Source organism: Centropristis striata, chromosome 11, assembly GCF_030273125.1.
Source record: "Centropristis striata isolate RG_2023a ecotype Rhode Island chromosome 11, C.striata_1.0, whole genome shotgun sequence".
Lineage (NCBI taxonomy): Eukaryota > Metazoa > Chordata > Actinopteri > Perciformes > Serranidae > Centropristis > Centropristis striata.
In genome coordinates, this window is record NC_081527.1 from 33,950,542 (window position 1) to 33,975,382 (window position 24,841).

General features: G+C 41.9%; 1 protein-coding gene across 5 annotated transcripts in view; it reads left to right on the forward strand.

Moving 5' to 3' along the window:
* LOC131981057 (receptor-type tyrosine-protein phosphatase F) overlaps positions 1 to 24,841 on the forward strand; it is a 175,651-nt gene that overhangs the window by 87,669 nt on the left and 63,141 nt on the right. For 4 of the 5 annotated variants that reach the window (XM_059345347.1, XM_059345349.1, XM_059345348.1 and 1 more), the window contains exons 5-10: positions 7,305 to 7,493; positions 12,380 to 12,490; positions 21,178 to 21,447; positions 22,339 to 22,920; positions 23,738 to 23,871; positions 24,499 to 24,643. In XM_059345347.1, coding sequence (XP_059201330.1) covers positions 7,305 to 7,493; positions 12,380 to 12,490; positions 21,178 to 21,447; positions 22,339 to 22,920; positions 23,738 to 23,871; positions 24,499 to 24,643 — 1,431 coding nt within the window. Of the gene's footprint in view, positions 1 to 7,304; positions 7,494 to 9,309; positions 9,328 to 12,379; positions 12,491 to 21,177; positions 21,448 to 22,338; positions 22,921 to 23,737; positions 23,872 to 24,498; positions 24,644 to 24,841 lie in introns of all 5 variants that reach the window. The other variant, XM_059345346.1, reaches the window with a different exon arrangement.

A 24,841-nucleotide genomic window follows, 5' to 3' on the forward strand; every position in this document is an offset into this window, starting at 1 on the left:
GACAGTGCACTGATGTATGCTTAAAAGGGTAGATTTTAGAGCAGTAATATTTCATGAGGCAAGTGGCTGTGTTGCTGTCACTGTGGTCCTTTGGTTCGCACTATCAAAGGAGACATCACCTTTAATTGTTGTCATCCATCACTTGGCAACAGGCACACGTGGAGATCATAAGGCCTTTTATTCCTTGCTCGAAATGAGATCAGCTCAGATGTATAAGCTATGGAACTTAAGAATGCCTCACTCGATCAACTCAATATTTGATGGCACACGTTGATGCTGAATTAGATGAACTATTGATACAGAAAGAAGAAGGAGGGTGTGGGCAGCCTGCAAGCACACTCATGCTCATGCTATAGCATGTTCTTCATGTATATTTATAGACAAATGTTATATAGACATATGACTGCTTGTTTTCTCTGAAGGGACCTTTCTCTGGTGTAACTCTCACTTAAAAAATCATAGCAGCACATGCCATGCACTACTTTTTGCACCTCAAAGATACTAGAGCACACTGGAATGGAAAGGAGGCATCTTTTTATGCAGAACTGTTGTATCTTGTGCCACTGTGTCAGGGATCCCCTGCTATGTAGGAACTGGGGTGTCTGGAGTGTTTTCCCCCATTGAGATGAGTATGTTTGGGTTGAGGAAAAAACGCTGGCTGACGCTGGTGTGGGATTGAGCTCCAGCAGCCTCCCAGTGGGACAGGAGGACAGGGACGGGTCTCTTTCAGCAGGGCTCTGATTAGACCCATCGCCCTAGCTGCCACGCTCCACTCACACTGGTAATTGGAGCTGGCAGGAGGTTGGCATGCACCCCTCCCCTGCCCCCTCCTCTTCTCCTCCCTTCCCCTCTCCTTTTCCCTTTTTTTCTTCCCCCCTCTTCTCTCATCTGAATCTTACCTCACCTGCCGGTGGCTGTTACAGTAGAGGCACACCTCCTTGACAAAACACTTTATTATTACTGTATCATGTTTTCTTAATTTTACCAATTACCATATTTGTAATTTTCTCTTCACAAATGGTGTTGCCAATGTTTCCCCATGTCTTTTGTGTACAGTCGAGGCCCCCACTGCTTTCCTAATGGAGTAGCACAACCAAAATCACATCAAGCCTCCCCCCCCTGCCCTCTCGTTCCTACCGTACTGCTCTAACCGCTGTAAACTGTCTGCTAAGCTGCTCGTATTGCAGTATGGCTGTGTGCGTGATAAACGGCTGTTGAGAGAACAATGGCCCTTATTTTTCACTTCATGGAGGAACCAGTTCATGCGTAGGCCACCTATCTTTCTGCCTCTGGCCTTACTCATTTGCAAATCCAGGGCGTTTCTACTACTTCTTTTTCTAACAACTGCATCACAAAAGCCATTTACAAACAACTCCCATTAAATGCTACTGCTCTGACAGATATTGGATGTCTCATACTCCTCAGTCTGTGGCATTATATTAGATCGACAACAGTACAAGTGTTTGCATGTGGCATGACATAAGATTTTTTTATTGTTGCAGTATTGTTCATCTTGCATGACGTTATCACAGGATTTTCGCCTTACTCGTATTTTCCTGCTTGGACTAGAAGGAGAAGAGGAGTCTTTTTTTTGTTTTGATGAATTACGCTCCAAAACAAGAGGGCCGTTTTATTAAAAATGCCCTCTATCTTGACAAACATCAACCTGCGTTGCCTGCTCTATTTTTATTGGATTCACTCCAGATTTCCCCATTCTTTTCCCTTCAGATTAAAGAGGACTGAACAAAGGCATGTCTTTGTCTTCCCCGAATGACAAGTTGGCAGACAAGGCCAGCCGCAGGAGTTGCAGTAGAAGGGAAAGACAGACAGGGCTCAAATCTTACTCATCAGCACGACAAGATCTTTGATTAGTCTGTGTGTAGGGAGAACTTTCAATTATTCTTTTTTTTTTAGCCAAAGCCAAAGACACAAAGCTCTATTAAATGTGCACTAAATGGTTGTTGCAACTAAGAGAGACATTTCACATCTTCATCATTATGTTAACATTCTAATCAGATTAAAATAATTAACAGTTAAACCCTTTATAAGAGAATTTCAAATATGTTGTTTGTACATTTTTTTAGGGTAATCATTTTAACTAAGTCTGCCATGAAATTAAAAAGAAACAAATTAGACAATTTGACATTGTATTCTACATAAAAGAATGCTATTTTTAAGAGTCAAATCACAGGGATTGTGCAAGCCTAGCTTCCAGAGGAGGGTGTTAAAAATGTGAGGAGCCTGCATGTAAAAGGCTCAGCTTCTGCCTGTGGCCTGGCCTTTGAGAGCACAATAGCATATTGGGACACATGGTTGGAAATGCAGCAAGTTAAGTGACGCTGTAAGCCCTTCTCCTTTGGGGCAAAACCTAAATACTGAAAGCATTTTAGGTCCAGCTCAAGTCTTTACAGACATTACAGCCATTTATTATCTTGGTTTTTAACATGGTTTAAACAGGTGGGGGTGGGAGGTTTTGTTGTCTGTTATGCTTCTATGACAACAGTTTCAATCGGCTGGGGATTGTGTTTTTTTCACTTCGCTACCACGAAAATCAATTTTGTTTGCTCAAGACATGGAACGGCTTTTCTGTATTCTTTCTGGTTGCGCTACCTCAAGATTAACTAACCTTGAATATACCACGCTACCCTTACAGTAAATATTATGTAAATAGCATTGAAGCTAAGCAATGCTCTGCTTCCTACATTTGAACAGTATTTACTGTACATGCAGCCCTGGCAGTACCGTGCAACAATTTCTCCACTTATCACTGGGGGAAAAATGTCCACCAGTTGTTACAACATATAACCTGCAATGCAAACATTAAACATTAAACATTAAAAAGTATTGGATAGATTCATGTGTGAGCTTTGCAGCAGCAGTTTGCCTTTTAAAGTATTCTCTGTTTGTGCTTCCTGATATGACAGAGCCGCTGACTCGTGTAATAACTCCTTTGGGGTCTTTCACTCTGTTTTACCAATGGTTTGCATTTTTCACAGCCCAGAAACCTTTGCCAATAATCTTAATCATAAATATTCTATAGGCAGCAATGCAAGAGGGTTTAGTGGGAACTATCCCACGCTGATATTCCAGTTTCCTGCAAAGCACTATAGCAAAAAAAAAGGAAAAAAAAGTTGCTGCAGGTTGGTCTTCGGATGACATAGAACAAATCTCAGGAAATTCATCTCAAAATATGGTATGACAGTCTTCTCACTCCTCCTCAGTACAATCCCTGGGGCAACTGCTAGGTGTGATTGACAGGATCAGTGGCATGCCTCATTGAATCGATTGGTTTCCATCATATAGTTACTTTATACAAGACCTAGAGGGAAGCTACACCATTTTCTGGCTGAGAGATGGAGCGATTTGGGGGGGCCAACCATGTGTTACATGGACAATATAACCCAATGGACATGGGGAATCAGAGGATTGCTCAATAGACTTCAATGTACAGACTTTTTTTTTATGTTCACGCTTTATGGAACACCTGCTACTTGCTCAGGGCTACAGCACTGAAATTTATAGGCATGTTCAATAGCGTTAGACACAACTTCCCCTGGTCAGTGGATTTACAATTACAACTTACACCTCTATATATAAGGGTTTGTCCTTGTTCCTTATCAGTATCACCAATTGGTGATAGGCTGTGCAAAGATAAGAATGTTAACATTCTTTTTTTTAATAAAGAATACTCCTTAGCAATAAAACATTTTTTACTAAAATTAGTGAAATATCTATTGTGTCGGAAATAACTTTTTGGGTGTTTTTTTTGTCAACACAACTACCTGAACCCTTATTAACTGTGGCTCCAACCCCAGTGAGTACATGAGAAAATTGGGTCCATGTCGGCAGATGGAAAGGGACCTCCTCTGAGGTGATCCTGGGCCATTATGAACATGTTCTAAATGAACTGTAAGTAGGTGAGACTGGTGTTCAGCTCTCTCTAGGTTTGCCATAATTAGTGGTTTTCCCACATTGACCTTTAACGGGAGAATAGCAGAGGAATGTAACATTTTGCTCATTTTAGGCCTCCAAAATTCTTCTAAATTCTTCTAAAAGAAAGCCTCATTCAGAAAATAGCAGCAGCTCCACTTTTATTTCGGGTGTGTATCTACAACTCTCCACCACTTTACCGCTTCCCTTCTCTTTCTCTTTGAAGGTTAGAGAGAGCAAACCACAGAGGAACACTGGACTCTACTGTTACCACTATTCATACAATGACAAATTGTACAGTATTTTTTCATTGCGCTGTAGTTGTCTGTTTTGTAGGTATCCTGATTTCAGTTGGGATGTCTGAAAACGAATCCTATATCGTTAGACAGGAAGTAAGCCTTGCCACAAAGATAAGAGGTCTTGCAGAGATCTGCCAACTACATCTGAATATGAGACGATCCGGGCTACAGGCCAAACACAAGGGTGAAAGCAGGAACAACTGCTCTGCTGGGGATCAGAACAAAGTACAACACGCATGCACCTATTCATGCTCCAGCCATATAAGTTTACATATGGATTTTTGCCTTAGATGAGCCAAGTGAAGAGAAAAAAATCCTATTCAGCGCATCTTCAGAGAGAGCATTCTCGCTCATGTTATCTTCGTCTCCATTCAATCCAAATCACCTGGTGCAGCGTAAACACCAGTGCTCCCATTTAATTCAGTGGGGGTGTTTGGGCTGCAGGCGTCAGCGCAGCAGGAGATGCTGGGATAAAGCAAATATGGCGGAAAAGTTTAAACAGACTCAACTTTTAAAGAAAGGCAGGCTGATGTCACGCTGCGATGGCCAATCATGTGTGGTCACGAGTCGGTTAGAAAGTACAGTAAACATCTCAGCTTTTATTGCTTTCATGGGGCCGGGGCCGAAAACAACTTTTGTACAAGAAAGTTCAAAAGACTATTAGGGTAAAAAATAAAACACAAGCACTTACAAGCAACTGGCCAGAAGCCCATGTCGGAGCTGACTACATGGGTGCTTGTTGGGTTAATACCGTGGGGAATTTGATAGCGTGTTTTCTGTAACAAGCTCAGGGACAGGCAGTCCCTCCGTCTTTCTTGTTTAGCTGCTGTGACATGAAGCTGCCTTCAAATGCGGTTGGAAATGTCAAGATCATAAAAACGCTCTGACGGAAAACAATAATTGTGAAATACAAGGTCTACTTGTACTTTATGAAGATTCACATGATGTCACACAAACGGGCATTTCAAACGGCAATCGCATACCATCACACAACCCCACAAATGACTTGATTTGGTGGGAATGCAGAGCTAGAGACAACCAAATCAACACATGGGACAAGATTATAAATATCTGCTTAAGTAAGAAGAAACATTGCACCAATAATATTTTCAATGGAGCCAATACAGCCAGCAACAAATTATTCACAAATAGATGTTTATAGGTGCATTTATTCAGTCTGGGAGACTCACTTCTTGCCACCACATGCTTATAGTTTGGATATTCCTGCAAACAAGAGACCACTGTGTGTAGATCTTTTTATAGCTGATGGCTGATGTGAGTCAACCTTGTATTAGTTGTAACACGGCTCACAATGGACACACCGTAACAGAAGATATTTGTTTTTGTGTCCGATGAGTCTAGAGTGAACAACAACTTTCATGTCTTAATTAATTAGAGAAGTTTGCAGAGAATGCTGGCTCCCTCCCTCTCAGTCCGACATGCTCACTGTTGCATTCACTGTCCTACATGGTTGACCAGTCCAGGGGGTAGCTGGAAATTAAATACCTCGTGCCAAGACACCTTGTTTTTGTTCTGTCCACTGATCCTGGCACACATTATATTGTAATAATTAAATTGTTGTTGTTTTTTGTGGACCATTCGGTTTTACTTCCGTGACACTGTGATTCCTGTTCTGCACAGTGTTTCCTCAACTTTCACAAAAAAAGCCAAATACCTACCTTGTCTTATTTTGTTCATCCCTGCAGACCAACTATCATTTCTTATTGTTAAGCAGCAGTTAGGTATCTTCTCATGGCGAACCAAAGGCAGGAGTTACTATCATTAGCACTGTTCTGAGGATTTCATCTTAGCACTTTGGCCCCAGGGACACATCTACATATGAGAAAAAAGATAAAAGAGATTACAAGTTTAAGAGCTAGCTGATAATGAGACCTCTCAAGGGCCATCGTGTTTCCTCTTTATTAACGCTGTCCAGAGGTTAAATTAGGGTTTATTATGAGGGCAGGTGGGAGGTGGGTGGGTCTGATTTGGGATTTGCAGCACAGTTAGGCCAATTCAGTGAAAGTTTTTGTGACAAATGTCAGCTTTATATTTCACTGGAAAGACCAAATGTGGATTGCAAACCCATTAAAAAAGGATGGAAATCATTTAAGTCATTTACTTTTTTACACTGCCAAAGCTCAATATGCATTTTAAAATCTGAATATCATGAGAACTCAGTGGTAACAATAACCTTAGTGTTCCTGGTTTGTTTCTCTTTGTAAGGTAATATCTATATACACAGTGACACAACAGGTCTTTACAGAGTCAGACAGCACACAAGTGGGTGTTTAGTGGTGCCTGTCAATTTCAAGCTAAAGCGAGAAGAGAGAAGTAGTTGTTTACTCACATGATTACTGTAACTTTTCTAACTATAGAAATACTAAGTGTTGAATGTCAATGATAGACACTGTATGCTGGGCTGAATCTCCTCCTGGTCACATTAGAATATCATATGCCCGGCTCAGCCTGAAATAGCCCAGCACTACATATTGTTCAAGTTTTGTTAATCCTATGATTTGATGTCAGTATATATTCGAGAACAACCTTTCACCTTAGAATACAAAATTTTGCTTTAAGGATTATGCTTTACGTGTTGTCATGGATATGCTGTTACATTCATAATGATGAAATGGATTATTCAAATAGGTTTGTTTAGCTTGCTAAGCCTAAGGCAGCTCATTTATGCATGGGTGCCCAGAGACAGATTGCAATCCTTCCTCTGTCTAAACCTGAGACTCCCCGTGTCGAGTAATAAGCCCGCTATGATAATCAATCAGAGATTTTTTTCAAACCAAATTTGAAATCCAAATTATACCAGATCTTCCATTCCCCTGCAGTATATTCTGTTCTTGTACTCATTTTTGTGTGTGTTTTCTGATTGCTGTTCGGCCTGTAGCACCTGAAATGTATTTGCTCTCTTTCATCCTCCTCTGTGTCTTCGCCAGCTCAGCTTCCATGCACTCAATGTCTCTCACAGCAATTGAGGGCCTATTCTGTCAGGATCTCTTTGTAAACACGTTTTTCCTCTTATTGCTCTGGATAAACTAAAAATCTGCCTCTGCAAATTTTCAGAGAACCAGATCCCCCATGGCTTCCCAAACATCGATATGGGTCCCCAGCTGAAGGTGGTTGAAAAGACCAGAACTGCCACCATGCTGTGTGCCGCCAGTGGAAACCCGGACCCGGAGATATCGTGGTTCAAGGACATGCTTCCCGTGGACATCAGCAGCAGCAACGGGCGAATTAAACAGCTTCGTTCAGGTACAATTTGATTTGATGTGCTTTAATTTCTTCAAGGTGTTACCCTAAATGACAAACTGATAATGTCAATATCGCAAAGGCAAGCTGCAAAGTACAACACGCCATCAAATAGCAACAGACGTGAGACATGCCAGGCACTAGGATGATGTGAGAACACAAAAGGCCTTTGTTGCCATGTATGACTTCATGTATTCTCTTTCATCACGAAGGACATGAAAGTTTTACTCAGAGTTTGTCACCTTGATTAGTTAGCTGACTTCTTAAAGAATTTTATTCCTCACAGCTACAGTCACTTATAAAGTTACACAGAAGTTGTTCTTGCATTCTTGCAATCTTTGACAGTGATGCATGAGCTTGTAACCATCCAAAGTACAGAATGACATTTTTTTCATCATATTAAATAATCCTTAATCCCCTCTTAAACATGCAGCTGGGTGACAATGAGGCCAGCCGATGATGCATTAGCTTGGATTCAACCTTACAAAGAATAAAAAATGTATGAGGTGCTCTTTGTTCACAGTAGCAGTCCACTTGATAAATAAACAGTGCTCGCCAGACCTGGATCAGATGGAAGAGGTGCAAGGTGGAAAGATTAGTGGCTTTTGACCAGATTCAGTCTTGTGGCTCCTCCTTACTAAATCTACCTCACTTAGAGAGTGTCAGGGCAGGCTGCAGGTCTGAGGTTGCAAAGATTAAAGATGAGAGCTACTCTAGAAAAAAAGCCTGGCGCTAAATCGGCCCCGAGGATGCTAAATACAGGTCACTGGAGCATGTTCACTTGGACTGTCCATGTTCTCTCAATATTTAAATGAGAGGCTGCCATGAGCACAGGCCAAATTAGATACAGATTCATCACAAATTAGATAGCAACAAATATACTTAATTGTTTGATAATGTTTTCAGAACAAGGATTTAACTGTGGCTAAAACCATTATTTCTTTTTTTTTTTTTACATCTAGCAACAAACTTTTAATTAGTTTTCTTTCTCACAAATAGTGAGGGTGCCTGAAAATATGCTGATATACAATGCACTCAGACTAACAATTCTTTTTATCCACCACCCTTTTTTGACATCTGCTGCCGTATCAGGATTTACATTACTGCATATGACCTGAAATGAGGCCAATTTTGCCATGCATTAATTTGCTGCCACAGTTTAACAAAAAAGGCAGTCCCAGTTCCTCTTATTGCATCACACTCGCTGGAATTTTAGTGAGCGCACAGACACATTTGCTCTATCTTTTCACATCATCCACATCATTCATTGTAGAGATACTAACTTCTTTTCTATTTAATACCTCTGACCTGAATACTTCTGCTGTTCATCACTCTGTTTACTGTGTATGACTATCATTCATTTCTCTTGCCCATTTACTAACTGCTTTCTGCACAAATGCAGTCTGTACAAAGAGGAAGGTCATCTTAAATTAGAAAAATCTGCTTGAATTGCATATTATTTTAATGCTACTATGAAGCAAGCACAGATGGGGCTGTAGCTGTTGTATGCAAATACAAAAGTAGCAGCATTATATTTAAAAATGCCTAACAGAACAAATTTGTCTCTAATGCTGTGGTTTTGCTTGGTCATTTACAGACAACATGTACAGTACACAATGTATACTTGCTTCATAGCATTGATTAAGTACACTGAACTTTGTCACATTGCATTTAAGTGGCTTCTACTCTGTATCAGTTGTTTTTTTTTATTCCTTTTTATCTGTGGCCTGTCAGAAGCCCTGTTTTTCTCTCCCACTGATATAAGTGGATTACTAACTAATCTCTCAACCCTGTTTGCATCGAAATTACTCCCACCTAGGTGGTACACCAATTAGAGGTAAGGATGATAAAGTGTGTTGGAAAATATCACGTCCACACCATTCCCTCACCTCCACATCAGACCCCTGCATTCCCCTCAAACACCACATCACCAGGTTCATCCACGCTGTTAGCGCCAGCCCGCCCTCTATCACTTCCCCCTTCGTCTCTTCCCAACATGTCCTGTCTGCTGTCTGCTCCCCAACAAACAAATGATCACCAACCCTCATGTCAGGAGAATGGAAACACAAACACAAGTCCAAGGTGTTGTCCTGTGAATTTGCCTTTTTCAAGGCTTCCTCTATACTGTTAGGAATAAAACATGTTTATGAACACACAACACACACAGAAACATATTGAGGCCTCTCCTCTGGCTTTTCAGCAAACAGGGGCGCAGAGCTGCATTTTCAAGTAAAGGCCACAGTGGCCACAAGAGGATCTACCTGCCTTCTCTATGCAGCCTCAATGTAAACTGAAATGGCTGCATTTGCATACAGCCTATGCAGCGTTGCCCCGCAGCAAGGGAACAGGATGCATGGTCGAGATTGTTAAGGTGGAAGCTTCAACCCCTTTTTATGGTAATCATGTGCTTTTCCCCAGAGTGAAGGCATGATTTCCGTTCAACAACAGCAAGGTAAATAGTGGACGTCTGGGGCTAGCTGAATACATTTGGAGCTACCAGCTGTCTGTCTCTGGCTGTCTGTGCATCCGCGGCTCCTAATACAGCCCATATTTAATTAGCCGTTTAACTCTTTAGGAGTCGCGGCAGCCTTATGGCAGCCTCCGTGCCCCTTATGACATCTCTGCTCTTGTAAATAGCTAAATGAGCTTGCAGAGGATTTACTAGTGTTTAAGTAGTCGGATCCAGGGATGCACAATATGATTTTTTTTTCAGCTGATACCAATAACATTAATTGCCTCCTTGTTACGGCTGATGCCAATATGATACCAGATCATTTCCCAATTAAAGCAAAAGTTCATGACCTGCCATTTATGCACACCATAGGGCAAAAAAAGGCTAAAATGTAGTGATCAAACATGGATGATTTTATGTTCCATAGATCTGACCACCTCTAACATCTAGCTGACTCTCAGCATTGTCAATTTATAATGTACTTGTTTTTGTAAATTAAGGCAATTTAGATGATAATTTATTAACTGTACTTTAGTCAGAATAACACATAAGATCCACAAACTTTGTTATGAGCAGTATCATGTTGCAACTCCACTAGAAAGAAAATAGTTGCTACAAGAATCGGCTCACACGTAGGCCTGTGGATTATCTTGAGTAACTGGGTCAGGATCTCTGAGTTTTTTAAATATACCTTTTTGACCCTTTGAACAAGCGAAGTGCCATATAGTTTCATTATATTCAAGACAGACAGACATGTCTACGGCAGTAACTCCAACATTCTGCAAGTCACACAAAAACAATTTAGATGTATAAATAGCACTACAGGTAAGAGGACAAATATGTATTTATGTTTTTGCGGTGAACTGTCCCTTTAAGGGGAATAGTGTTGCAGCTCTGACAACTGCCATAGCAGTAACCTTCTACATTCCTGTAGTAATCACACTGTTTTCTCCCATGGGAGACGGGGCAGATTGACAGATTGGTGACACCAGCATTAGTATGCAGGTGAATGTCAGTGCTGAATCAGACGGCGATGAGCTCAGCGTGCAGAGCAAACACCTTGGAGAGATACGTTGTCATGAGATCTGAGGTGGGATTATCACATGTTACTGCCCCGCCCTGTGTCGCTTCTCTTTTTTGGTCTCGTCCTGATTCGAGTCCCCTTTGGTTGGTGGTGAACCTGTTTGTTGCATTCATCTCATACTGCATGGTGTGGAAAAAACAATGTATCCTGACATCATCTTATGCTGAGTATTTTTGTCATTTTCAAACTGCATGGTGGCTGGCTGCCTTTCATGCTAGTACCATGCTGTTTTGGAGACGTTATCACTCGCTTGTGACATACATATGTACTGCTGACAGAAGTAGTTTTGTTTTTAAACATGTATTTTTATTTTTATTGTGGGATGCAGGTAAGTATCTTTTCTTAATTTGACAAATTACAACACGTCTCATCTCTCAGCCATCTGCAATTCAGCAGCAATGATTATATGATGGTTGTGGACATGGAGTGTCAAAATGACCACTCAAAGACAGATCTCCTGGGCTTTCATGGTTTGTTAGAAACAACATGTTAGCCTTCTGTCTGATGACTACAGCTTCTTGGGATTGTGAATACTAATCTAAGCCATCTGGCAGAAGAGTGTTTCCCTTGAGGGCTTCGGTGAGACATGGTGAAATAGTTGGAAATTAAAAAACGCAACCATGACCTCACTGCTAAAGTAACACTCAACAAAAACTGAAGAAAAGAAACCTGCACTGGAAAAATACAGTTAGATGAACAGCCCAGTCATCAGTTTGCCTTGTACTCACTCATTTTGGTTAAATGTCTTTACATTTTAATTTTATTTCAACTACTAGGAATTCAGGAAGCTTTATTAACTCTCAAGTCAAAGACAGTGCAAACCACAGACTGCAAACTTGTTGATATTAAGCAGCAGGTTGATTAGTTCTTCAGATTTCACCATTAAATATTCATTATTCTGCTTTTGTTGGTTAAATTTGCGGTATGGCTTAGCCTCTTCTTAATATCTGGCTGAGATAGATAATTCTCCATGACACAAACACTTTGGATTGTCAATTATTTTCATAAGCAGAAGGCCTAAGCTGACTTTGATGGTTGTGACATGTTATTCAGATGATTAATTGACCCTCAGTCATTTTCCTTTTTCCCCCTCTCCCCTTAACACCACAAATATTCTGTTAGCAGTTTCATTAAACTTGCCAAATCAGCTAAATGCTTGTGTTGCCTTAAGCATTTGCTTGACAAAACTGCGTCCATGTCTGAGACACTTAATTACACATGAACTGGGCTAGTCTAGTTGACTACAGGCTCTCTAGCGAGTCACTGTACAGATATCTGCTGTGGTTTCATGCCAAATTACATCTCATATTCCACAACTGTCAAGACGGCTAAATTTGTTAATCCTCTACGCAGGAGCTCTGCAAATTGAGAACAGCGAGGAGTCCGACCAAGGGAAATATGAATGCATTGCCATGAACAGTGCTGGGACCCGTTACTCCGCTCCTGCCAATCTCTACGTACGAGGTAAAGTCAAATGTCTCTCTCAGTTCTTGAATTAATCTGTCATTTCTGTTGTCTGAAGCATTTGCAAAGCACAAACAACTATGCAACCTTTAAAACCGCCTTGTCTGTTTCATTCTAAATGTTGTTCACTTACCTGTGACTATGCATCTTTATATTGCTTTTCTTTTTAAGACACTGTGCCTCCAATGGTGTGAACACACAATTTCAGTTTGTTTTTTCCGAGCAGTAGAACTCTTCTCAGGAGTGTGTGGGAGTTTTCAGGCTGTGTTTGATTGACAACTTTTAGACTAATTACACCTTTATAATTCTGCTATATGCATGGAGTAATTCTCAGAAATCTCCTCTCACCTTCACCCTGCTTTCTAATGAGCCGGGATAAGTGAAAACACCTGTGGAAAAAATAGAGGACCTTGGATTGTGGGGTAATCTTGACATTTGAGGACCACATTTATACGACTATTTCTCTCTTTTTCTCACCTTCAACCAGTTCTCTGACCATTTTCCATGCCTTACCATTCCTCTCATACCAATGAGTTGAACTAACCTCAACCTCCTGTTTGGCTGCGAATTCGACCAGGTGCGGCCTCTGTGAAAGCAGCTGCATTGAAAGCCATGCCAGGCCTCCTTTCTTTTTTATTTTGACTGTATCGAAAGGCTCCATTATTCCCCCCGCACAACCCAGAGCTCCTAAAGGCACGGAGGGGTCTGGAGTTTCAGGGTTTGTTTTTGTTGCGGTGCCTCCGTGAGCAGACTAATGCAGGGCAAGGGCAGCATTGTAGCCATCCTGGAAAAAGCTGGTATAGGAGAGAGAGTAGTCTAGGTCAGCCCCTGCGGATAACACCACCATGTCTGATGTACATGAAACAGAATAGCTGCTCCAGTTGTTAGTGTGGGTGGAGAAGGGAGGGAGGGAGTGAAAGTGTCAGGGTAAGAAAGAGACACACTCAGCTATCAAGTCATAATTTTGTTAAAAGCATATACAGAAGTGTATCATTCAGGCTATTTTACGGATGACTGATTCTATTGAGTTTTTCCATCCATCAAGATAAAAATAAATAAATTAGTGTCCCATCCATCAAGATAAATATAAATAAATTAGTGTCCCGTGTTTCCCTGCTACTCCAGACAAAGAAATACAAACCTCTTCTTAGAAAACGTACAATTGAACTGAATAAGAATTCCATTTTTTTTTCCTCAGTACTTTTTCTTAGGAAGGCATCCAAAAACATGTTTATCCAACAGACAGAACCTCCTCCTGGATCAGAGGAATCAGAGGTAAAATCATCCTCAAGGACCACAGCGGCATCAAATTTACAGATTAAACACTGTGGGCTCCAGAAGGTTTAGATCTTAAATCTTGACAGAGGTAGTCAGCCAAACAGCAAAGGCGAGGAAGTCTCGTCTATTAATCAGGGCATGTCTGTCACAGGTGCAAACCCCCTCCCCCCCTCCGAGGTAATTACAGTAGTTGTGTGGCTTGGCGCCAGCAGGGGCCCCAGGCCCAGCTAGTCTGTAACACCACCCAGGTAGCTGTCAACCCGCTGGCCCCGACACCAACTTTTCCGCCAGCCTCACCACACCGGTGGAGAGATAGAAATCAAACCAACCGTAACCTTTTAAAAGTGTACTTGTCTGGAATGGAGAACAAAGGCTCTAGCCATGTTTTCACTCTGTCTTTGTTACCGCTGCAAGAATGAGGAGACGAGACCTGGGGCTGTGCTATCACAGGGCTGCTTGATTGGGTTTAAAACATGAGGGACTCGAGACAAGTGGCCTTTGACTTGCCTCTCTTCCTTTCTTGTTGTTATATGTTTTGTTTTTTACTTTTTTTTATTCCAAGACACCAGAGGGGAGATTTAGGAGCTTACAACATCTGCTTTCAAACTTGTAAACATAACAAGCTTTGGAAGCAAACATGTCATTTGACAACTATTAAATTTAACAGTGCTGATGTGGAGCAGCCGGCTGTAAAAAAAAAAAAAAAAAAAAAAAGGTTGATTTCAGTCTTTGAGCAAAAATATAAAATAATAGTTGTGTTATGAACAAATAAAGGCAATAATGTCACAATTCATAATGCATTATGATGTACAAAATATTGCAATTCATTGCTAAGATTAGCAGTGTTTACTTTTTTTCTTTTTCTTTGGAGTTAATTATAAGAATCTATTACTTGATTAAATTCGGCGACTTCTAAGAATTGCATCCTCTCTGGTTAGAACAGTAATTTATTGCCTTGAAATCTTAATAAAGTTACCTCTACTTGAAGGTGACATGAAAAGATTGCCAGGGGAGAACAAATTGTGGTTTTGTTCTCCATCAAACACCTAGCACACACACACACACTCACACACACACACACACACACACACACACACATATTCCTGTCAGACCTGCATTAAATGGTCTGTTATGGGTTGGTGTTTTGTGTCTGCGAATGTGTTTCTGTTTTTTTCCACTCACCGTAGCTACCTGATCCAATTCCTGTCTGCAGGTACACAAACATGCTGCCAGCACCACCCTTGTCTTGACATTTCAGAGCCACTAGAGAATGATGTCCTCATATTTCTGTGTGGGAGGGGGGAGGGTGAGACCAAAGGGGGAAGAGAAGCGGGGGGGTTATGCTCACAGATTGTTTTTCCCCTTCCTGTCTGTGCATCTATTTACGTCCTACCACTTCTCATCCATTAAAAGTGTGTGCGTGTTTGTAGGTGTTCAGGTGCACCTTGTTTGCCGCGGGTCACTTTTGGTGACCCTCCTCTAAAGGAGGACTCCATCAACGTGGGCAGAATCACAAGCGTCCTGTGATTGTGCATGAGCGTTCATTTGTCAAGCGCTTATCCCACAACGGAGGAGGGATGTCAGCTTCTGTCTGCTCGCACTCCTTCATATATCCATGTGACATGTCAATATGTCACAGAGGATAAAGTGCTGCAGTCGGGCTTTTCTCTTGCCAAAATATCTTCATACTGTTCTGTGTGTGCAAGTGTGTCTGTGTGTGAGGGAGGGAAACTTAGAAAATAATCAATTCTGGAGACTTTTACGAAGAAAAAGATTGAGTGCAGGAGGACATCTACTGTCCTTTACATCAACATGTAGTCTTAGCGTGAGAAATTACCTTTCAGTCCATCCTGAATGATAAGAAATCAAATAGTGTGTCTAGCAAAAAATACAGAGAATCTATATATTTCTTACATCTAACGTGAGTTTTAATAGATATTATAGATATTAACAATGTAACTTGTTAATTGCAGCACCAAACGATAAATATGCCTGTGAAAAAATGAAAGAATTATAGTGAATACTTTCCCTCCCTGGACTGTATGTATGCATTACTTATCTGTGTCATGTCACTAATCTCCACTGTGTCTATGAAAACACTGTTCTGTTTCACTGTGTTGTCTTCCTCTCCACTTTGTATCTTTCCATTCCATCGCTCACCTCCATCAAATCACTTCATCCGCAAACAGATCAGCGTGAAGGTTTGTCATTTTCACTTTTAATCCCCTCCCTTCAATTTGATGCAGATTTTAGGTGAGGTCAACCATCCTCTGCAGACTCTCTGATGAAGACGCTGATACCCCTTCCCTTAAAAAACAAACATGTCAATAATAGCGTTCCCTCATCCACCATGTGTCGTGTTTTGCATGAATCCCTGAATAGTTCTTGCATGCCACTCCCCCAAACTGTGTTTCGATGTGCCTTGCCAAGAAACACAAGGAGTCCCCGTGAAGTTTGCTTAAGTCATTATTAGATCTGTGTTGTGTTATGTAGTCACGCATTCTCCCCGACCGCACCCATGTTGTCAGTGTCAACCACATCCACCAAAAACTTTAGCTCCTTTCACTCTCAGACTTTCCATCCACCTCTGTAGGCCCATCAGAGGTGTGTGATGGATTACTCCGGTATTCAGGTGGCAACCGGATTTGTCAGGTATTTAGGCAGCAACACCCCTGCTCTCCAACTGAGGGACATGGGTATCAGACCTGACAAAGCCGTTCTCAGGGGATTATGTCTGTTTTACCGCCATGGGCATCATCTTCCCTGAGACTGAAGGATGTGATAGACACATGTCCAATGAGAAGGCAGACATGCAGCCTGTCTTCATGTGAGGTTAGAGCTGGAGGCCATGCCAGCAAAAAGTTAGAAATATGTTTATTATGTTTTGTTTTAAAAAAATAAATCTATTTTTACCAAATAATAACTGAATAATCTGAATAACAGCTATTCGCAAAAATATTAAAGGAAAAGTTGGGGTGAACGTCCATTGTTTATGAACAGTGTTAGTAAGAATAGAATAGAATAGAATAGAATATATCTTTATTGTCTGTTCAACAGAGCAGAAATTTGTCTTTCGACACGGCTATAAAAATTCATGCAAAACACACAACAATTACATGAAGTGGGATAAAACAACACTTCAGTAAAAACACAACATCGATAAAAAGAAGGACGTGGGGTACAGTGTTACCGGCCACTATTTAGTATAGCGACTGCAGATGGTAGAAATGATTTTTTATAAATGTTTTTATGGGCCAGTGGGGTTCTGTATCTTCTGCCTGGTAGCAGCAGAGAGAAGGAGTGATGCAGAGGGCGAGTGACGTTATCAGTGATGATGGTTGCTTTCCTCCGCACTGATCGTCTGTACAGTTCACAGAGGGGGGTCTGAGGGGTTTGGGTGATCTTACTGGCCTGGTTTACTATTCTGGTGAGTTTTGTTTTGTGTTTGAGGGTGAGGAAGTTAAACCAGGAAGAGATATTGTAAGTGAGGATAGATTCAATGAGTGAAGTGTACACCAAAGATAAAACGTCCTTGTTGATATTAAAAGATCTCAGCTTTCTGAGGAGGTGGAGGCGCTGTTGCGCCTTTTTAAAAACAGAGTCTGTGTGGTGTCCAAAGGACAGTTTGCTGTCAATTTCTGTCCCCAGGTATTTAAAACAGGCTACTTTTGAAATGGAATAGGTTATAGATTACTTATTAAAAATGTAATAAGTAATGTAACAGTTTTAGTTTCTTTATCAAAGTAATATATCTTATGTATTTGATGAGTTTTCTTATAAATATTTTAAACTGGGCAATAAAGCTGAAAAAGTCCTAAAAACATAGATTTAAATCCGGCAGTCTACAGTTATTACTGACAAACTTTTATTAAACTTTAATAAATATAACGTAATGTTTAGATTGGAATCGGCTGGTCGTAGCCATAAAGGACTATAAGGATTTGATTGGCAGAGGAGAGACGGTGCAGTTCAAACAAGAGAACCACTAAAAAACAACGCTCCGAATTTGAGCCATCTTACCCTTGATGATGCTGCACTCAAGCAACTGTATTGGATGAAAATTACATTTATTTTGTAATTGAATCACGTAGTGTTGTCACATGTACCTACTGACTGCATGACACTGTGAGTGTATTACCTTTCCATATCTGTTATCTCTGCTCTCTTCAGTGCCACCAGACACAGTATTCTAACCTCACAGAACAGAGCCGTTCTACCACTGGCTCACTCACTTATGTTAGGTTATATTTGTGACCTTGGTGAATCCGATCTAACCCTTTAAACCTCAAAGTGGGAGCACAGATGGATAACTGCATCTGTTCTTTGCTGGAAAGGGCTGTCTGACGGCAAGGTAAAGCAGGGAAAAATATTCTAAATGTAGCGTGCACTGAAATTGATGCAGATTTCTTGAGGTGGCTAAAATGTGTTTTGCTGCTGCCCCCCTCAAGCACTATATTTCTTAGCTTCTATGCCTGCTTCTCCAAACTAGAGGCGTGCCAACCATTTCTACTGACCATGGATTAGTTCCTCATACAACCACACTTCCAGACTATCCCTTTCACGGAGTAGTAAATATTGCGATATTTGGTCCTTGATCCGTATTCGCAGACTGAACATCTGTTCTAAAATTAATGGATGATGAAATTGACGAGAGAGAACGGTTCGGAAATTATTTCTTCACTTGTTCCACCTGCAAAACACTGTTGCTGAAAGAGCTGACCTATGGAATATTTAAGAATGAGCTGGCAGTGTGCTGACAGGGGGGATGATCAGCCATCATGGCAGCAGGAGCAGCATCACCCAGCGCTGCTGCTGCCAGGAAGCCTGGGAGCTTGCTGACTCTGTGCCAGTTTGCTCACATATTGATTGACTGGACAGGTTCTGCTATCCTTGGGCACTTTGTCAAGGCAGTTAAATTTATAGGTATCCAGCAAGCAGGCATGCAGAGTGGAGACAGGGCTTATTTTGTGGTTTTGATAGAGTCCCGGAGCCCGTCTCTCCACGCCGCTCTCAACAGGAGAGAGGCTTCGGGGGAATCGATAACAATTACCTGCCCTCTAGTCATTTTGTTCCACAGCACCTCTCCAAACTTAACCGCGCGCCATGAATTATTCACAACATTAAGTGTTCAATATACACAGGCCCCATTGACTGACTGCTCTTAGCACTGTTTAGTCTATGAAATCATGAAAGAATAACAGATACTCTGAGCTTAATGGTCTTACATTAGGGCCGCTCCTCTCAGGTTTCTCATTTTCATAAGCATATGTTGTGAAATATAGCAGCACTCGGAGAATGTTACAGTTGTGTGAGAAGACACAGGTGGTCACCAACATAAGTGGAATACTAACGTGTTTTACTAGAAACACTCAAAGGAAAGTCTGTTGGGCATTAGTCATAGTGGAAATCAGATGTTCAGTCATTTATATGAGAAAATTGGACCCAGTTCCTCCTTTATCTTCCTCTCCCAGCGTGCTCAGCAGGCTTGTGATCCCGTCCCATATCTTTCCTCAGCTCCTGTGCATGATTTGCTTGAGAATGTCATCCTTGTCCTGTTCCCAGGCTGCTAACACTACACGTCCTGTCCAGTGTTTTAATTTAATAATCAGCCGTACGCCTGTGAACCTCAGATGGCTGATGCTAATCTTTCTGGACTGTTAACATGTTTCACTTCATCCTGCATGAAACCTCCCTTTATAACATAGAAACTCACTTAGCCCTCTTGAACCGTCTTTAATTTTGTTAACTTTACATGACTATTCATATTGACCGGTCATTATTACTCTGTCCTAAACCCTTGCCGACCCCAACTGTTCCCAGCGTTAAATTGATTTTATTATTCTCCTACACACCCTCTGAAAGGTTACTTCTAAAAACAACTGCAAGAAAGTTTTGATTTATCTGGGTAATTGTGTGAAACAAACAGACGCCCAAATTCCAAAACATGGATGATTTAGTCTGTTCCGAGTTGGGATATTAATATTTCTGTGAGATATCGAGCCAAGTAGTTTAAGCCCACATGATTGTATTGATTTTAATATAAAAACAGCAGCGGTTCTATAAAAAGCACCTCAAATATTTTGGGAAAATTCAGATGAGTGTGAACCAGGTCCCCTCTTATTATGGTGCGGTCCAGAGAACCAGCCTTCTCCTGACTGGAATCTCAAAAGGTGCTTTTGTGTTTTTTCCATTTCTCCACATAATGAGGGGAATAACAAGCATGGCTATAACAACGTTCTGGTTCAAATTAGATCGAGGAGGGAGGGGTGAAGGGTGGGGGGAGAGGGAAGGTGGAGGGAGACTCACATTTGAAAATCCATTTTCATGGAGACTGGTGCAAAAGAGCAATTACAGTCAAGGGCTTTTTTTCCAGAGAGACACAGAGATGTTGTAGTGCATTAGGGGAAACAAGCAGTATAAATTCTGCAGGGATAGTTCCATGCTGTTGTGTTGTGAATACATACAACCAGCAGTCATGGGATGGCAATAATGGGTCCTCACTAGGGAACTAAGTGTTTGGCTTGGCTTCACTTTTTTCATGATCAAGGTTAAAGAAGTCAGAGCTCCTCCCTCTTATATTCACGTTTACTGTGGAAATGCTCAGCATATCCTACATTTAACAGGTCTGACACTGATGGCTGTTCACATAGCACTGTCACGTAATGTTTTCTTTGCCATGTCAAGCGGATAAGTTTGTTATGGTTGCCAAAAGTCACCCGAAAAAGATCTAGAGTGTGTAAATATGGCAGGCATTTCTCGTGTATCTTTATTTAGACAGAAAACAAGTCATATGTAAATGCTGGCTGCCTGTTTATTCTGGGCTAGCTTTTCAGTATTGCATGGAGCCTCTGCATCGGTGTTTGCCTTGTCCCTGGCGACGTCAACGGGCCCTTCTTGTCTCCATGGGAACCCTTTTTAATGTCAGCCTATCTGCATATCAGAACTGCACAAAGAGAGGGAGAGAGGGAGGGAGAAAGACAGGCTGAGCAGAAGGAGCCAGAGAGAGGGAGCGGGAAGAGAAATCAAACAATGCCATCTCCACAGGGTCCCACAATGATGCAACTCTCGCTACCATTTGACACTCTGACAAAAGAGGGCCAGACATAGTCTCCAGCAAAACTGGGCTATTTTTTGATTATATCCCCTTTTGTAGGCGAGAGGATAAAACACCCCCTCAAAGTTTTTTTGTGAATTTCCAGAGCCATTTTGTGACAGTCCTATTATTCCCATTGTGCTCGCCTGCACATTAGGACAAAGGCGATCAGCCCTCCATTGGGTTAGCTTCTCTGGGTTAGCTTTTAGCCTTGTGGTGGTGCAAGACCATCCATGAAATCCCATGAAACCTTCATCTTCTCACCTGACATATTGCACCTATTCACGATATCTCCTGCCTCTCTTTATCCCCTCAGTGCGAAGAGTCCCACCCAGATTCTCCATTCCACCCACCAGCCAAGAGGTGATGCCAGGCGGCAGCGTCAACCTAACGTGTGTGGCGGTGGGCTCGCCGATGCCCTACGTCAAGTGGACGATGGGCCCGGTGGAGCTGACGAAGGAGGAAGAGATGCCGTTGGGACGCAACGTACTGGAGGTCACCAAAATCCTCGAGTCAGCCAACTACACCTGCGTTGCCATCTCCTCTCTGGGCATGATCGAATCCACCGCCCAGGTCTTTGTCAAAGGTGAGGGCTGCTCTTCAGACTTATTGTTCTACCTGTGTACGTGGGATGTTGTTGTTGTGATGATGTGAACTTTGCTGTTGATTGAGTCACTCTCAGATCGCATAATGAAATGTTATAAAAACAGAATAAACGATTTTCATAAGGCCTCTGAAACTTATGACACATAATCACCATAATGCCCTTGTGCCCTGTGGTTTTTGTCGATACGGTGGGGGGGAAAATACTGTCTGCAATCTCTCTGTCTATTATCTTGGATGTCAGGGCTAGTGTTTCTTTCTTCATGTTTGTTGAGTCTTTTTTTCCCTCCATCAAGTGTTTGTGCGAATGTGTTTCTACCCACATGTGTGTTTGTGAGTATGCAAGTGTGTTTTCTCCCCATCGCAGCCTCTTTTATCAGTTGTCGTCCGTATTGATCCCACTTTCCACTCAGCTGATCGATACACAGTCATTTAGAGGCACCACAGAAGCACAGACCCCCTTCTTAAAGGAGGCCATAATGAAGACCCTCTGCTTTGTTTGTATTTGTTGTACAGTCACAACTGGAATCACTCTTGCAATTTTCTCGTATTGTCAGTAATGACCAGGCCATTTATAAAACACAAAATTGGGATTTCAGTCTAGGTTTTCTATTCATTTGGAGATAATAGCTGCTGACAGCACTATAAGGATTAGCTTATGAAACAATCATTTCAGTGCTATGAGTTACAGAATAGAGAATTACATGACCAGTCATGCCTTTTCTCCGCATGAGCTGATTTTAGCTTTATTGTGCCTACGTTTTGAGAATCGTAGTATCAAATGTGTCAGACATCCAATTTTACTCAAATTACCCACAAGTCCTAAAAGTTGCTTCTTGATATTAAAGTTAATAACCTGATTTTCTATCCTCAGCCTTGCCGAAGCCCCCCACCTCCCTCATTGTAACTGAGACCACAGCCACCAGTGTGACTCTAACCTGGGACTCTGGGAACCCAGAACCCGTCGCTTACTACATGATCCAGTACAGAGCCAAGACCACCGACAATGGCTTCCAGGAAGTGGAAGGCGTGGCAACTACCCGTTACAGCATCGGTGGCCTTAGCCCCTACTCTGAGTATGAGTTTCGTGTCATGGCTGTCAACAACATTGGCCGCGGGCCTCCGAGCGACCCCGTGGAGACGCGTACAGGTGAACAGGCCCCCTCCTCGCCACCTCTGCACGTCCAAGCGCGCATGCTGAGTGCCAGCACGATGCTGGTACAGTGGGAGCCGCCCGAGGAGCCCAACGGGCAGATCAGGGGCTACCGGGTCTACTACAGCTCGGACCTGACGGCTCCACTCAGCGCCTGGCAGAAACACAACACCGATGACAGCAGTCTGACTACCATCTCAGGCCTGACTCCTGATATCACCTACAGCCTCAGGGTGCTGGGCTTCACCTCTGTAGGTGACGGCCCACCTTCTGACATCCTGCAAGTCAAAACCCAGCAGGGAGGTAAGCAGCCAACCAGTGTGTGTGCCTCTTTGTGTTAATTAATGTGTGCACGTTCAGGTTAGGAATGCAACACATGGCTTTTCTCATATAAGAGATAACTTCACATTTTTGAATGATAAAAGAAGTTCACAATCTGGATTTTGGGCACACCAGAGTAAGATGTGATGGGTGATTTAATATTCCATAGTTCTGACCTAACCAAATCTATCCGACAACACTATTCTACTTGAGTCTTCAAATGTTCATTTAATTTTCTAGTTAACAAAAAAAAATCACAAACATACTTTGGCTTGAATAAACATTGCCTAAGAATTGTGATCTACCTTTGCAAAGATTTGCCATACTTTAATGCGCCAATCCACTGATTTATTGTTTCAGTCACCTCACCCTAAATCAGTAATAACTTGAATATGATGATTATAATTAGAATAATTAATAAATACAATTATAATTTTGTATATTTTTGGCCCGATATACATTGTGCATTCCTTGTTCATATGAACATTTTTGCCTTAGTCAGATGTCAGATGCCCTCGTATTATGCTTACATATAGTGTTAAACAAGGTAACAGCTTCATGTAGTTAGCTAAAGTATTTTATTTGGCCAAAGTTGTGTGCATTGCATGTGTGAAAGAACTCATAAGGCTATTATCGTGTATTAGTTTGTCTCTGCCACGCAAATTCCTTCCCATGCAGTCAGATTTGGGGGAAATGGTTATTGCTTCTGACACATCGGAGAACATTTAGCGTAAGTAATGTGCTTATTTTGTTCCTTTAATTCCTCATCCCTCTGTCCCCTCGCCCTTTCTGTACCCAGTCCCCGCACAGCCGTCAAGCTTCGAGGCTGAAGCTGAGCTGGACAGCCGCATCATGCTAACATGGCTGTGGCCCGTACAGGACCCCATCACTAAGTATGAGCTGCAGTACTGGGAGGTCGGCTCAGACACCAAGGTTAGAATAACAACATGAAGTTATAACTGTTGTATGACCTAGTTTTCTCTTTCTCTTTCTCTACTATCTATCTATCTATCTATCTATCTATCTATCTATCTATCTATCTATCTATCTATCTATCTATCTATCTATCTATCTATCTATCTATCTATCTATCTATCTATCTATCTATCTATCTATCTATCTATCTATCTATCTATCTATCTATCTGTCATCTCATTTATGCTTTCCTCATATTCTGCTCTGAGATTGCAGACGAATGAATCTTGCTCTTTATGATGCAATTTCTCTGAATGGAAAGCCTCGGCTGCAGCAGTGTTATTGTAGTAATGCAGTCAACTCCCCAGCTGAAGGGAAAGATTTACTGTAGTAACGTAGTAACAGACAGCAGAAATGTTCTCTTCTGTCTCTCGGCTGCTGGACCACTGCACCAGTTGTAAACTAGAGGACAATTTGTTTTTTTGGAACAAGTTGCTTTCACATTTGGCTGCATTCTCAACTTTGTACTCATGTAGGAAGGAAAGGAGAGACAGCCGTCTCGGCTTCAGGATCGCAGTTAAAGATTAACTCCTCCAATTCAAAACAACACTGACTGATATTTGTGTCTAATATGATACCCTCCAGATACATGTGCCCTTCAACCCAGCTGGCTCCTATGCTGTGGATGGTCTTAAGCCTGACACCTTGTACCGTTTCTCTCTGGCCGCCCGTTCTGAGATGGGTTTAGGCGTCTATACCCAGCCCATTGAGGCTCGCACCGCCCAGTCCAGTAAGTCCACAATTTTTCTCTCTTGTCTTATCTCCTTGTTGTCCACTAACCAGAGACCTTGTCGAGAAACAGTCACCCACAGCCAGGTTTAGACTGAACACTTTCATGGAGCTTAAATCAGACAGTGCTAGGCAACTTGAATGTCAAGTCAATTTGAGCACAACATAAAATGCTGACAGTGCAGCCATCGGGGTCAGC